We start from the raw sequence: 15,271 nt of genomic DNA on the forward strand, positions 1-15,271 counted from the left end.
TCTTCTTTCACTGGTATCACTTGACACACCTGCCTACGTCATTAACATGCGACAGGAGTTGATTCCCCAGTCCCCACGTTTTAGAGGAAAACATCAGAAGGTAAACATATTGAAATGTTTGTATTTATATATTTCATGTTTTATTCACACACATGTTACATGTTGTTCATATGAAGGTTAACATCAGAAGGTAAACATATATTTATATTTCATGTTTTATTCGCAGTTTATCTGCATGTTAAATGTTGTTCATATGAAGGATAACATCAGAAGGTAAACATATATTTATATTTCATGTTTTATTCACAGTTTATCTGCATGTTAAATGTTGTTCATATGAAGGATAACATCAGAAGGAAAAGTATTGAACCGAAGCCTTAGAAACACATTGTTTTACCTTGTAAGGTAGAGGTTTGTTTACAACCCGGCGTGCGTGCGTGCGTGCGTGTGTGTGTGTGTGTGCGTAAAACGTGATGACTCTAAATGCAGATGCAGTGGTTCTCAAACCTTTTCAAGGACCCCCAAAATGATATGTATTTGGCTGCGGACCCCCATCCAAAAAAATAAAGAAATGGTGCCAGGAATCTTTCAAAAATAGCAGATCTACAAGCTCATTGCTAGATGAGATTGTAGATCTTCTGTTTTTTGAATAGCCAAAGTATAAAATATGGTTAAAGTGTTTAAAATTATTGTGACGCTATATTAACACATTTTGGACCCCTTGGGGTCCTCGGACCTCACTTTGAGAACCAATGTTCTACTCTAGAGGGAAGAAAATTTGGTGTAGAGGGAAAAAAGAGCAGACCAAGTGCAGAACCAAAGTTTAAGTGGTTAGATCTATGAAAATACACATTTTACACAATTTATACCCAACACTGATTAATTTACTCAACATACTGTTTGACAGTTACTGTCTATGAAGCTACAAAATCTATGAAAAAGTTGAATCTGCAACACAATTGTTGTACACACAATAATAAGAGACAGATGAAGCAGGCAGCCCCACTATGGAGGTCCTTCTTCATCTCTCTCTCAGCTAAGTGGTCATTGAAGACCCCTGCTCTATAACAATGATTACTATCATAATATAGAGCTTTAATAATATAGAGCTTTAACTTTATAATAAAGAAACAACCAAAATCGTTTAAGCTGTAGATTGGCTATATGTGTCAAACATATTTAGTGATATGTAAGAGCCCTGTGGGACTCCATTCAATGAAGTAACATTATTAGTAACTGTTTTGTTGTTTTTGTTTGTTTTAGACAAATGGAGAGAATGGACGATGAGAGCAAAGAGGAAGAGTTAAAAGAGGAAGAGGTTTCTGAAGACCATGATGATGAAGATGGTAGGGCTGCATCTTTCCAGTACATTATTCATTAATTGAGAAGCAATTTTTTAAATATGTATATATATATATATATATATGTGTGTGTGTGTGTGTATATATATATATATATATATATATATATATATATATATATATATATATATATATATATATATATATATATATATATATATATATATATATATATATATATATATATATATGTGTGTGGATAATTTATATATCTCTGCTGTTGGGCAGAAACCAGCTAACTCCAAAGTGTTCATTTTTAGAAAATGAAAAAACAAAAAGTGGAGTTAGGAGGCAGTGACGCCGCTTCGGGGCCAGCGACCCCACGCTCAATTGGTCAGCCCCCTCATGAATCTCAGATGTCAGGCTCAAACTTACAGTACCATTACTATTACTATAGCGGGGCGCAGATAGGTGTTAACCCGCCGTTGACACCTAGAACAATAGCCCAGACAGAGAAACATCATTTTTTTTCGGTCGCGGCTGAGGTGGCGGGGGGGCGGGGCTATTGCGGTTCGAGTTGAGCCCCCACGGCCGAGCACATAAATCGGCGTGCCTGTTAGGAGGTTTTGTTCATCATTGATAAGAACAGCTTAATCTCTCAAGAACAGATTCTGCACTGCGTTGGAATCTGTCGTGAAGGCTCGTCATAACATGTACACACTGGGCTACAAGTGGGCGTGCCTTCAGATCAGGAAGCAGGCCGCGCTTTACCCAATCAAATGTAGTGGGCGGGATTCACATGTCCGTCGATCTTTCCCCCTCGAAACAAACCCAAACTAATTTAACAATAGCGTCCGCGGAGCAGACAAAACCACGGAAAGATATTCACATTTTAACTTACTCTTTCATCATAGAAACAAGTGGGCTTATAACCAAAACGATCCATGTTCTCTGGGAGAAGTGGTGTTAGTGTTCCGTGTAGAAATATTCTTAGTGGGAATGAAAACATAGTGGCACCCACCGGAAGTGAAAGCTGAAGGCAGACCTAAACCCCGGTTTCCTTGTGCACTGGCGTTACGTTTTCTTCCGCCCAGAGCCAACAGACATAGAACAAACAGCAGAGGGCGCTGTTTTTCATTTTCAGTTGGCGATGGGTTCCCACCGTTGACACCTAGAACAATAGCCCAGACAGAGAAACATCCTTTTTTTTCGGTCGCGGCTGAGGTGGCGGGGGAGCGGGGCTATTGCGGTTCGAGTTGAGCCCCCACGGCCGAGCACATAAATCGGCGTGCCTGTTAGGAGGTTTTGTTCATCATTGATAAGAACAGCTGAATGGACCTCCAAGCTCACAATGAGGTTGGAGGTCAAAAGGGGGTGGAGCCTGGAGCCAGCAAAACCAGCTAACTCCACCCCCCTTTGGTGGAAAGTTTGAGGATCCAATGGAGTTATATTAGTTGTTTTTGTATGAAGCACTTGTTTAAAAAAAAATACTTTTCATTGTTTTTTTTGTTTTTTTTACCAATACAGTGTATTGGTAAAAACGTTTTTTTAGCGTGTATTGAATACACGTAAAAAAAAAAGTTAAGGGTGTTCAATAGCACTGATTTATGAAAAAATAAATATAAGCTGAAAAATGCTGGTTTCTGCCAGACAGCGACAATATTTGTTTTAATATATCAACAATTTGACCTGATCAAATTCTATTATATTTTTTAAAATTAATTAGTGTGAGTAACCACTTAAGACTTATGTTATACTTTGCCATACAATGACGTTGCACAAAAATAGTGAAAATAGCAGATATACAACCTCACAGCACATCACAATGCGACCCGTTGTGAGCTTGTAGCCATTTTCTCTATTTGTCAAACGCTTGCAAAAGGAAAGAAGAGAATTTTCACTTTTTCCCCCAAATAGATTTTTATTTATGTATTTATGTATTTATTTTGATTTATTTTGATCCCTAGGTGATGATGATGATGATGAAGGGCTGAATGAGGAAGAGGAGGGTGATGGCGATGAAGACGACAGCGCTCCCCAGTGTCAGAGAGTCCAGTTGCAGGCTGCCGCTCTGTCCACAGAGCAGCAGAAGAAGAAGAACGGCGATGCTGCTGCTGCTTCCTGTCCAAACAGGAAGTGCGTTCCGGGCATCGTGTATTTGGGTTACATCCCGCCCAGGCTCCGCCCCCGACACGTGCGCAACCTGCTGGCGTCCCACGGAGAGATAGGACGCATTTTCCTACAACCTGAAGGTAATCTCATTACATTACACCAGGGGTTTGTCAAAGTCCAGGAGTACCGCAGAATACCATCTACACAAAATGTCTTCGCCAAAAACAGACGATCTACAAGCTCACAACGCGTCACAAGCTTGCAGAGCGGCTGTTTTTGTTGAATGTTCCCCCCAGAATAGGGATGCCTTATCCACAAGCTTGTAGATCTGCAATTTGTGGTGTGCAACACAACCTTACAAGTAGATATAAATCATGTATAACTCCAACCCTAACCCCTAAACCTAACCTCTAAAAGTCTAATCCTAACCCCTAATCTTAACCTTTAAATGTCTAATCCTAACAGCTAAACCTAACCTCTAAAAGTCTAATCCTAACCCCTAAACCTAACCTCTAAAAGTCTAATCCTAACCCCTAAACCTAACCTCTAAATGTCTAATCCTAACCCCTAAACCTAACCTCTAAAAATCTAATCCTAACCCCTAAACCTAACCTCTAAATGTCTAATCCTAACCCCTAAACCTAACATCTAAATGTCTAATCCTAACCCCTAAACCTAACCTCTAAAAATCTAATCCTAACCCCTAAACCTAACCTCTAAAAGTCTAATCCTAACCCCTAAACCTAACCTCTAAATGTCTAATCCTAAACCTAACCTCTAAAAGTCTAAACCTAACCCCTAAACCTAACCTCTAAATGTCTAATCCTAAACCTAACCTCTAAAAGTCTAAACCTAACCCCTAAACCTAACCTCTAAAAATCTAATCCTAACCCCTAAACCTAACCTCTAAAAGTCTAATCCTAACCCCTAAACCTAACCTCTAAATGTCTAATCCTAAACCTAACCTCTAAAAGTCTAAACCTAACCCCTAAACCTAACCTCTAAAAGTCTAATCCTAACCCCTAAACCTAATCCTAACCCCTAAACCTAACCTCTAAAAGTCTAATCCTAACCCCTAAACCTAACCTCTAAATGTCTAATCCTAAACCTAACCTCTAAAAGTCTAAACCTAACCCCTAAACCTAACCTCTAAAAGTCTAATCCTAACCCCTAAACCTAACCTCTAAAAGTCTAATCCTAACCCCTAAACCTAACCTCTAAAAGTCTAATCCTAACCCCTAAACCTAACCTCTAAATGTCTAATCCTAACCCCTAAACCTAACCTCTAAAAGTCTAAACCTAACCCCAAACCTTGTCCTCTGTTTATCAACTTCTACTATACTTCTGGGGACACTTCGCCCTCGACACACACACACACACACACACAACACACACACACACACACACACACACAGAGGTGTTGTAAAGTGTCTCTCTGTCTCGTCTCCCCCCCCCCCCCCCCCCAGGTAATGTGGTAAGGAGGAGGAAGAGGAAGGCGGGGCTGAAGGGAAAAGGCTTCACAGAGGGATGGGTGGAGTTCCGGGACAAACGGGTGGCCAAACGGGTGGTGCTTTCTCTCAACAACACACCCATGGGTGCTAAGAAGCATAACCGCTTTCACTCTGACCTGTGGTGTATGAAGGTACCTGTCTATCTGTCTACCTGTCTATCTGCTTCTCTCAACAAACTGTTCGTTCACTTTTCCATTAGAACCATCCTTGAAGGAGAAGTTATGTAATGGCATACCAAAAAAAAGTAATACAACAAATAATATATAAATCAAATACTTCATAAAAGCCAACTCACTCACAATGCATGTAGATTAGCTATTTTAGCTGTTTTGGGAAACAATGTAAAGGTATAAATTGTGAGTTCTGGGTGCAGTTTTTACTCAGGAAGAAGCTGTTCAGCACACGGCTGGTTTTGGCCTTAAAGGAGTAGTTCACCCAAAAAATGACTTATTACACACCCCATGAAGCATTGAATTCATGGAGATGTTTAGTTTTTGTCACATTCCTAAGCCAATAATTTGATGACCGGCGGTCTCTCCGGTATGAGACTCAAAGGAGACTCTTTGAGTCTCCTACCGGATACATTAGCATCTTTCCGCCGATAATGAAATTATTGGCTTAGGAATGCGACAAAAACAAACTAATATATCATGAATTCAATGCTTCATGGGGTGTGTAAGTTATTGAAAATAAGATTTTCTGTGAACTACTCCTTTAAAACTCCTGTACCTCTTCCATGAGAACAGGGTGGTGGGGTCCGTTATGATGCTGGTTCACTTAGCTGTTGTAGTTGAAAATAGGTGTGTGTGTGTGTGTGTGTGTGTGTGTGTGTGTGTGTGTGTGTGTGTGTGTGTGTGTGTGTGTGTGTGTGCGTGTGCGCAGTATCTCCACAGGTTCCACTGGACTCATCTCAGTGAGCGTCTAGCATATGAGCAGACGGTGCTGCATCAGAGACTGAGGACTGAAGTGTCTCAGGCCAAGAGAGAAACCAACTTCTACCTCAGCTCTGTGGAGAAGAGCCACAACATGGCCAAACCACACCGAAAAGGACACAAGGTAAAAAAACACCAGAGATCTAATGTCACCACTGAACATTTCAGTCAGGCCCAAGTACCAGTCTGTGTGAGTGTGAAACAGTCACTGAAGTACTCAGGTATTTTACTTAAGTAAAAGTATCAATACTGCAATGTAGAAAATACTCTGTTGAGTGGAAGTCCGGAATTCTAAATGTACTCGAGTGAAAGTACAAAAGTATTGGTATCAAAATGTACCAAAAGTAAAAGTACTAAAATGTTTGAAAATAGCAAATCTACAAGCTCACGACGCGTCGCGATGCGACACGTTGTGAACTTGTAGATCGGCTATTTACAAATGGCCTATGTTTAAAATAAAATGGTTAATGTATGTTTTATAATATAATAATTGACAATTGCAAAGTAACTAGTAACTAAAGTTTTTGTGTAGTAAAAGTACAATATTTGCCTCTGAGATGTAGTGGAGTAGAAGTAAAAGTACTGAAAAATGGAAATACTCCAGTAAAGTAAAAGATACCTCAGAATTGTACTTAAGTACAGTACTTGAGTAGATGTACTTGGTTACTTTACACCACTGGAAACGGTGTGATAGGAGTCCTCCACACTAGTAACATTTCCTAAACCATTACACAGTATGTAGAATTATGATATTGAGGTATTATCTTTCTAAACCTACAGTATGTCCCTGCTGTTCTAATAATACATTTTAATAAAATGTTTACAAATCTCAAAGTGCTACAAGTGTAAACATAATGGCATAACAAATAACAAAAGCGGAAAAGCAACGACAACAACACAACTATAAAGAATACATCACATGGATGCACCTGGGATGTATCATCACTGTCGTAGCCTGGGATCATAGGGTGTTTCGGGTCTCGCAACATACACCCTCGCCCAGGTGACCCAGCCGAGGTTGATCAAGCCCCAACTTACATCCCAGGTAGCTACCCATGGTCAGTCCTATAGGGAAAGACAGGTCCACTCAGTCCGCTTCTCCGGAAGTACTCTGCCTGAACACGGGGAGGCTCTGGCACGTGGAGGGACTAGGCTCTGTGGGTTGTCTCCTGGCCGGGCTCCTCCTTCGTCTCACCAGGTCCAGGACCTGAGCGCTGCGCCAGATCCGGTGCACCGCCCCGACCCAAACATTTCCTTCTGGCGTGATGTTTCCTTGGGTCGATACCACTAGATTGGGCCGTCTAATGGTATTAGCTCCACTTGCGGTTTGCTGGAATGGCCCTCCTAAAGGCCTCACCGTGGGTTTGTTGGGCTTCTTCCTCACGGAAGACACAGCCTGGGGCGCTAACCCATACTGCTCCCGGTATGCCGTCTACATTCCGGTTGTCACCCGTCTCTCCGGTGGTCACCAAACTATTCCTGGTTGTCACGTAGTCTAATTCCTATGAGCCACTATAAATAGACTCACTAACTATAAAGAATATATCACATGGATGCACCTGGGATGTATCATCAGTGTTGTAGCCTGGGGTCATAGGGTGTTTCGGGTCTCGCAACATACACCCTCGCCCAGGTGACCCAGCCGGGGTTGATCAAGCCCCAACTTACATCCCAGGTAGCTACCCACGGTCAGTCCTATAGGGAAAGACAGGGCCACTCAGTCCGCTTCTCTGGAAGTACACCCTACCTGGGGTCAAAAAGTAGGTTAACAGGTTGGCTGACCTCCGCTCGAACCCTTGGCTCTTCCAACACCCTCCCCACCATGACCAAGCGCCGCACCATGGGCGACCAGGCATTCTGCTCCACTGCCCTCCCCTCCCCCACCCACTTGAGAGCCCCACAGTCTACCCCACAGACGCTTTTACAAATGGGATAAAAACGAGTTTTTTTCCCTAGGTGTTTTTCTCTATTTCTTGAATTTATTTAGCTTTTAACCCATTAAGACCGGGAAAGAATCTGTGTCATTTTAGATTTCTTTGGCTATTCAAAAATAGCAGATATACAAGCTCATATCGCAGCACCGAGTGCTGCTGAGCGACAAGCTTTTAGATCTGCTATTTTAGAAAAATATTGACTTTTGGGCAAATCTTTGAATATATAATTACATTTTTAACTCCAATATTATTATTTTGCTTTTGGGGGTCCCTGGAACAAAATATTTTGAGATGGGGGTCTGCGGCCAAATACATATTATTTTGGGGGTCCTTGAGATTGAAAAAAGTTGGAGCACCACTGATATAGCAACATACTGTTAGGATTTAGAAAACATTTTTAGATAATGTATTTGGCCGCGGACAATTTTTCAAAAAATAGCAGATCTACAAGCTCATAGCGCGGCACAGTGAGCTTGTAGATCTGCTATTTTTGAATAGCCAAAGAAATCTTAAAATGACAGATGCTTTCCCGGTCTTAATGGGTTAAACCATTCAATCCGGGAACACATCTCTGTCATTGTAGATGTCTTTGGCTATTTAAAAATAGCAGATCTACAAGCTGCCACGCTATGAGCTTGCTATTTTGGAATAGCCAAATAAATCTAAAAATGACACACAGATGCGTTCCCGGTCTTAACGGGCTAATGGACAGACTTACTCAGTTATTAGAATGATAATGTTTTCTCCCAAACTTTGTTGCATAATGTTGCTGTCGGGTGGAAACACGTTCACATTTTTTGTCCTGCAAAATAGCTAAATCAGCTGATAGTGACGTGTTGTGAGTTTGTAGATCGGCTATTTTCCCTACTTTTGTGCGACATCGACGAAGTAGGGCATTAATGTAAAAAACAGTAGACTAGGGTGACCACCTCCAAACAGGCTATCCCATTGAGGGACAGGTGAACCCCTTTTGCGGGACATCACGCACAGCGCGCGTGCATGTGACCGGCCTGTTCGTTTATTGGGCGGATTTTGTTAGTTTGTTTCCGATTTTTGGTTACTTTATTTCGGTTTTAGGGTTAGGATTAGGGTTAGGTTAGGGTTATGTTATTTAATTATTATTTTTGCCTGATTTTACCGATTTTATTATCAACAAAAAAAAATATCAATAAAAACATTTTATATCTTTTTCGCAAAAAGTGGGGGGTATGAAATCACGGTGGTAGATTGTGTTAATGCAATGTTAGTCCTATTATTATAACTGTTACATGTACAATGGTTGTAGTAGGTCTCCCTGCTCTTCTCTTGAAACATTTACATTGTGTGGTCAGGTAGGACACCTACTGGTTGATAAGAGGTACTGCATGAAGGTGAAATCACTATTCATGCTTCCATTAGAACTCAACAGTATCAATGTTGAAACTTTGAAACTTCTATCTGTCTTTAGCTACTTAACACATTGGGTGCCAAAACCGTATATATACGGTTTTGCGCATACTAACGTTGAGTGCCAAAACCGTAAATATACGGTTTTTGAAAAAAAAAAATAATAATTACTTTTTTTTTTTTTTTTTTTTTTAATTTTTTTTTTTTTTCCTTCACAGCAACAGGAAATATCACTCCTACAAGATTTAGACTCCAATCCACCTCCTGGTTAACTTATGACTTCAAAAACCTGTATCTCGGCTCCTGTGCACTTTTTTTTTTTACAATGTTAATTTAACTTTTTTGAACTGGCTGCAACTATGGAATGGATTTCCGAATGTTTTAAATTTTTTCCCCCCGATTGTACGAGACCTGTATGTGTGTAATGAGGGGATCACCGTGAGGACGGTGATCACTGAAATTTTTTTGTGACTACTTGAAAAAGGTTCAAAATGTTTAAAAAGTCCTGGCACTCAAAGTATAATATTTTAATAAACCTCTGGCACCCAATGTGTTAAAGGTGTTAAAACAAAAAAAAGTTTTGTTAAAAAGTTAAAACTCTACGGTATATTGTTCAGAAATTACATTTTCAGGCAGGACACCAATTTCATACAATCAGGAGAGAGTATCTTTTTACCAGTTTAGATTGTGTTCTAGTTCCATTTTGTCTGCTCACTTCTGTGTCTCATTTCCAATGTCACTTGTTTATCCTGTATCGGTTCTCTCTCCTGATTGGATGAAATTGGTACCCCTGAAAATGCATGTTCTATTTACTAAAGAGCGGTAGAGACATTGATGATTACTTTCAGAATGCACTTAACACTTAAGTGCACTCTTTAGGTGCATACATGTGAAAAACTTACGCTTGGAAGCTCCAATACAATAAAACCATAAAACAACTTAAAAACACTCATTAAAAGTAACCACAGAGCAAGAATATCAGTCAAAGAAAGTGCATAGTGCAGAGTACAAAGAGTTATTGCACTTTCATTTCTCACTTTCATTTTAACAGTCTGATAGCCTGTGGGAAAAACTGTTCCTCAGCCTGCTAGTGAGAGGATCTTGTATCCCTTCACCCTTTTGGACTTAAGCGGGGAAAATAGTTTTTTTATGGGGCTGGGTGGGGTCTTGTTTTTAACACCTAGTGTACCTATTCTGGGGCCAACGTTCCTTGACAAATAGCCGAAATACAAGCTCACAATGCAACACCTTTATTGCTTTAATTTACCACTTAAAACCTACATACTTAGTATACATTCATTAGGATAATAACAGTTACCAGAAGCAGGGATTTGTGTTTTCGATGAGTTCAACATTCATTAGAAGGACAATATCAGTCACTAGAAGCAGAGACGTATGTTTTAATGAGTCTAACATTCATTAGAAGGACTCAAGGACAATATCAGTCACTAGAAGCAGAGACGTGTGTTTTAATGAGTCTAACATTCATTAGAAGGACAATATATGTCACCAGAAGCAGAGACGTGTGTTTTAATGAGTCTAACATTCATTAGAAGGACAATATCAGTCACTAGAAGCAGAGACAGAAAAAAATCGGAATCATGACCCCAAGAATCGGAATCGAATCATGAGATAGCAGAAGATTCACAGCCCTAATTAAAATTACCCTAGAAATGTTTTAAAGTTAAACAGCCCTTTAATCCACTTGTGTAGACCTGTAAACCTGTGTTGTGACAATACAGCTGATTCTGATTCTGTTGTGTTAATCTATATGTTAAAGGGATAGTTCACCCCCAAAATGACTTTATTTCTATCGATTAGTCACCCCATTGAGATTTGAATTCATGGATATATTTTAGTTTTTATCGCATTCCTAAGCCAATAATTTGATGACCGGCAGCGGTTTCTGGTAGGAGACACAAAGAGTCTCCTTTGAGTTTCCTACCGGAACCGCTGCCTACCAGTCCGCTGGTCATCAAATTATTGTCTTGGGAATGAGACAAAACAAAAAAAAATCCTTGAATTCAAGTCTCCATGGGGTGACTAATCAATAGGAAAAAAGTATTTGTTTTGGGTGAACTATCCCTTTAATCTATAGATTCAGTACAGATAATGTATTTAATCTACATGTTAATATATAGGTTCAGTACAGATAATGTATTTAATCTATATGTTAATCTATAGGTTCAGTACAGATAATGTATTTAATCTATATTATAGGTTCAGGACAAACAGTGGCAGTTTTCTCAGCGGCAGACAGAGGATGAGATCCAGAACAGGAAGAAGAAGAACAATAAACCTCCGGCGGTTTCCCAGAATTCCCTGCGGGACAAGAGCCACCGTCACGAGACCAAGAGTCAGTCCAACGTGTCACTGCTGGCCAAGATATTCAACAGCAACCAGAGCCAGGACTGACTGACTCCATGGCCAAAATGTGTTTATTTAGCATCACAATCATTTTAACCTTTTATACTTTGGCTTTTTTTAAATAGCAGATCTACAAGCTCATAGCGCGGCACTCGGCCGAGTGCCGCACTATGAGCTTGTAGATCTGCTATTTACAAAAGAAAACGTGAATATTTGGGCAAACCTTTTTGAATATTTTTAAAGCGAACATTTGTAACTCAAATCGTTACTTCTGGGGGTCCCTGGAACAAAATATTTTGAGATGGGGGTCCGTGGCCAAATACATATCATTTTGGGGGTCTTTGACATGAAAAAATTTGTTCCAGGGACCCCCAAAAGCAAAGATTTGAGTTAAAAATGAAGTTTAAAAAAATATATGTATATTCAAAGATTTGCACAAATGTTCACGATTAAAATAAAATGGCAGATATACGAGTGCCGCGCTATTTTTTGAATAGCCAAAGTATAAAATAATGGTTAAAGTGGTTACACAGATGCGTTCCCAGTTTGAATGGGTTAACTGTTTGTTTAGCGGAGCCGTCATCCTTTTTAACGTCTTGGGTTTGAGAACGCCACTTCCACATCCCAGGAATGTGGAAGTGATGGGGACGGCGTCAAATGACGCGAAGGGGACCCCCGTCACGTCAGACGTTTGCCGTTTGGTCTCATCCTGTCCCGTGAGAATATGTTGCCATAGGACGTTCTGATTGGCTGTTATTTAGGCCTGTAAGGACCATCTGATACACATCGAAAATAGCAGATCTACAAGCTCACAATAAATCGCATTGCAATGCCTTGTGAGCTTGTAGATCTGCTATTTCATTTCCTGTTTTAGGCCATTTCACAATAGGGAGGTTGAAGCCAGAGACTGTGACTATTTAGGGTCCTTGACATGGAAAGGTTTGGGAACGGCTGATATAAAACACATGAAGCTGCATTGTGTGATTGTAATTATGACTAATAAAGTTTATTATTGTAGCAGTGTACATGCATTCTGTTCCAGTAGGCTTTTCTTCTGCAAAGCATTAGCTATTGTTATAACCTGTTGTAAGACACATCTACAGGAGTCAGTGTTGTAAAGTTGCATTTTATATTAAATATTCCTACATACTTACGAATATATGCTTCATTTAAACATATTCTTCATTGTCTCCGCCAGGCCGAAGGCATGGCGAGAGAGTATGTTTTACCCCTTGTCCGTCCGTCCGTCCGTGTGTCCGTGTGTGTGTCCGTGTGTGTGTCCGTCTGTCACCAGCTAATCTCCGGCACCGTTGGCCCGGTCGCTCCGAAACTGTGCACACACACTCCCTGGATGCCAATTCAGAACCTCTGCCCCAAATCTTTCACATGGGCCTGTTATAGCGCCACCAGGAGGCCGATTTGTGCAAAACCCATTTTTTAATATTACTCCTACAAATTTTATCCAAACGTCATGCAAATCGGTACACAGTATCACTATAGTCATGTGATCAACACGGATCTGTCCGATTTCCCATATTCCATCCTCATTGCCTAAGGTTGGCTTCCAAAGTTTGCAGGATTGGTCTGTTTTGAACAAAAAGCCTCAAAGTATACACACAGCTTGGGATTTCCGTGAAATTTCACACGCACATTCCCACTAGGCCGAGGAAGAAATGCCACCCTTCTCACATTGGCCTGTTATAGCGCCACCAGCAGGTCTAATTTAGCAAAACACATTTTTGGAACAAAATGCCTCAAATCATGAATGCAGTGTCAATGCAAGAATAAATGGCACGGTTGGCACCCTTTTCACATTGGCGCCACCAGGAGGCCAGAATAACGTACCTCACTTGGCGGAGACATGTGCTCCGAGGAGCACTTTTTCTAGTTTCAACTTTGAAATAGCTCTTTAAATCCAGGGCTGGGGTCACCAAAACATTTCCCCCATAAAATAGGTTTGACAACCCCTGGCATAGAACATGCATTCTGATTCAAAAGGTTTGAATGAGTGTGAAAAATGTTTGTTTTTTTTACTTCTGGGGGTCCCTGAAACAAAATATTTTGAGATGGGTGTCCGCAGCCAAATACATATAATGTTGGGGGTCATTGACATGAAAAAGTATGAGCACCACTGATATAGCAACAAATGTTTTTCAAAAAAACTATGATTTAGAAAACATGAGCTTGTATATCTGCTATTTTCGAATAGCCAAAGAAATTTAAAAATTACAGATTATTTCCCGGTCTAAATGTGTTGATCACTTCAACCCTATACAGTAACAGTATATACTTATTTATGTACTTACTACCAGGGCTCTATACTAGTTCTGCTGGTATTTCCTTCTACACCAAATCTCTTTGCTGAAAATAACAGATCTACAAGCTCACAATGTGTTGTAGCTTGTAGATCTGCATTTCCACTGAAATTTCTACTTTAACCGAATACTTTATTTAGAAGGTTGCAGAGAAAAAGCACATGGATTTTTGTTGCATAACAGGAGAGCGAGTTCAACCCCTTGTTTGTGCCAAATCTGGGTTGGACGTGATCAGTGGAGCTGCCTCTGGTGTTGTGATTGTGGACTTGATTTACGTTTTTGAAATACTTTGAGGTACATGGGATGTTGTGGTGTATCTTGTAGACCAGGCCCATTACAAGTTGCCGTACTCTGTCTTCAACCCTGAGCTATCCGACCTAGCAAAATGAGCAAGGGTTAGATGAGTTGTATGTTTAAGGCCAAGAAGTAGCCTTACTAAAAATTTTGTTTTGGGATGTCTGGAGCCTTATTTTTAAGGCCTTAGTGGTGGTGTGGTACCATGAGGAGCATGCATAGTCGAAATGATCTTGGATGAGGGCCCCTGTAAGAATCCTCAACGTATTCTTACTGACTAGAAAATGTCTGGCCCTGAAATCTTGTTTCATTATTAAGATTTTGCTCTTACATTTCTGTAGAGACCTTTTCATACCTGGTTACATTTGCCCACACTGCCATTTGAACAGACAAAAAAAAAAGACTGAATTGTTTTTATTTTGTGCACAGCACAGATGAGGCTTACAAACACTATTGATATTGTGCTGCAGTTAAATCATATTGTTGTAAATGTGATGCATTTGTATACAGTCCAAAGGTACTGTATGACAGACATACAGTCGGTCCCAAAGTATGTTTTTTTTTTTTCAAATATTGCACCCTTAGAAAAAAATACATTATAGATCCCTGACCTATTCTGACACCATTTCTAACCTCAAGTCTAAACACAACCATGCTGTTACCTTATGCTTAAAATTAGTCATGTCTAATCCAATCAGTGGTGGAAAAAGTACTAAAACATTTTACTTAAGTAAAAGTATCAATTCCACAATGTAGAAATACTCCATTACAATTAAAAGTCAGGTATTCAAAATGTACTTAAGTAAAAGTACAAAAGTAGTGGCATCAAAATGTACTTAGAGTACCAAAAGTAAAAGTACTCATTATGCAGAATTTCCATTTCAAGTTTTCAAATGTATACAAATCTTTTGAAAATAGCAGATCTACAAGCTCACAATGCGTCGCGATGTGAGCTTGTATTCAAATAGCCGAAATGTATATAGGGCTGAAGTGGTTAATGTATCTTTTCTAATGATAATCAAAATCTACAAAGTAACTAGTAACTAAAGTTTTCAAATAATTGTAGTGGAGTACAAGTACAATATTTGCCTCTGAGATGTAGTGGAGTAGAAGTGAAAG

The 15,271-nt window shown here is 40.0% G+C and overlaps 1 protein-coding gene across 1 annotated transcript; it reads left to right on the forward strand.

Annotated features, from left to right (window-relative positions):
- The first annotated feature begins 62 nt into the window (after positions 1-62).
- On the forward strand, positions 63-11,686 carry abt1 (activator of basal transcription 1). The gene is made up of 6 exons (XM_080440794.1): positions 63-100; positions 1,264-1,346; positions 3,269-3,553; positions 4,880-5,055; positions 5,807-5,980; positions 11,397-11,686. The coding sequence occupies exons 2-6, from the start codon at positions 1,268-1,270 to the stop codon at positions 11,589-11,591; spliced, it is 909 nt and encodes a 302-aa protein (XP_080296920.1). The 5' UTR covers positions 63-100; positions 1,264-1,267; the 3' UTR covers positions 11,592-11,686.
- Positions 11,687-15,271: the final 3,585 nt, after the last annotated feature.

The sequence above is a fragment of the Gymnoscopelus braueri genome (genome assembly GCF_963280865.1).
Source record: "Gymnoscopelus braueri genome assembly, chromosome: 10".
NCBI lineage: Eukaryota > Metazoa > Chordata > Actinopteri > Myctophiformes > Myctophidae > Gymnoscopelus > Gymnoscopelus braueri.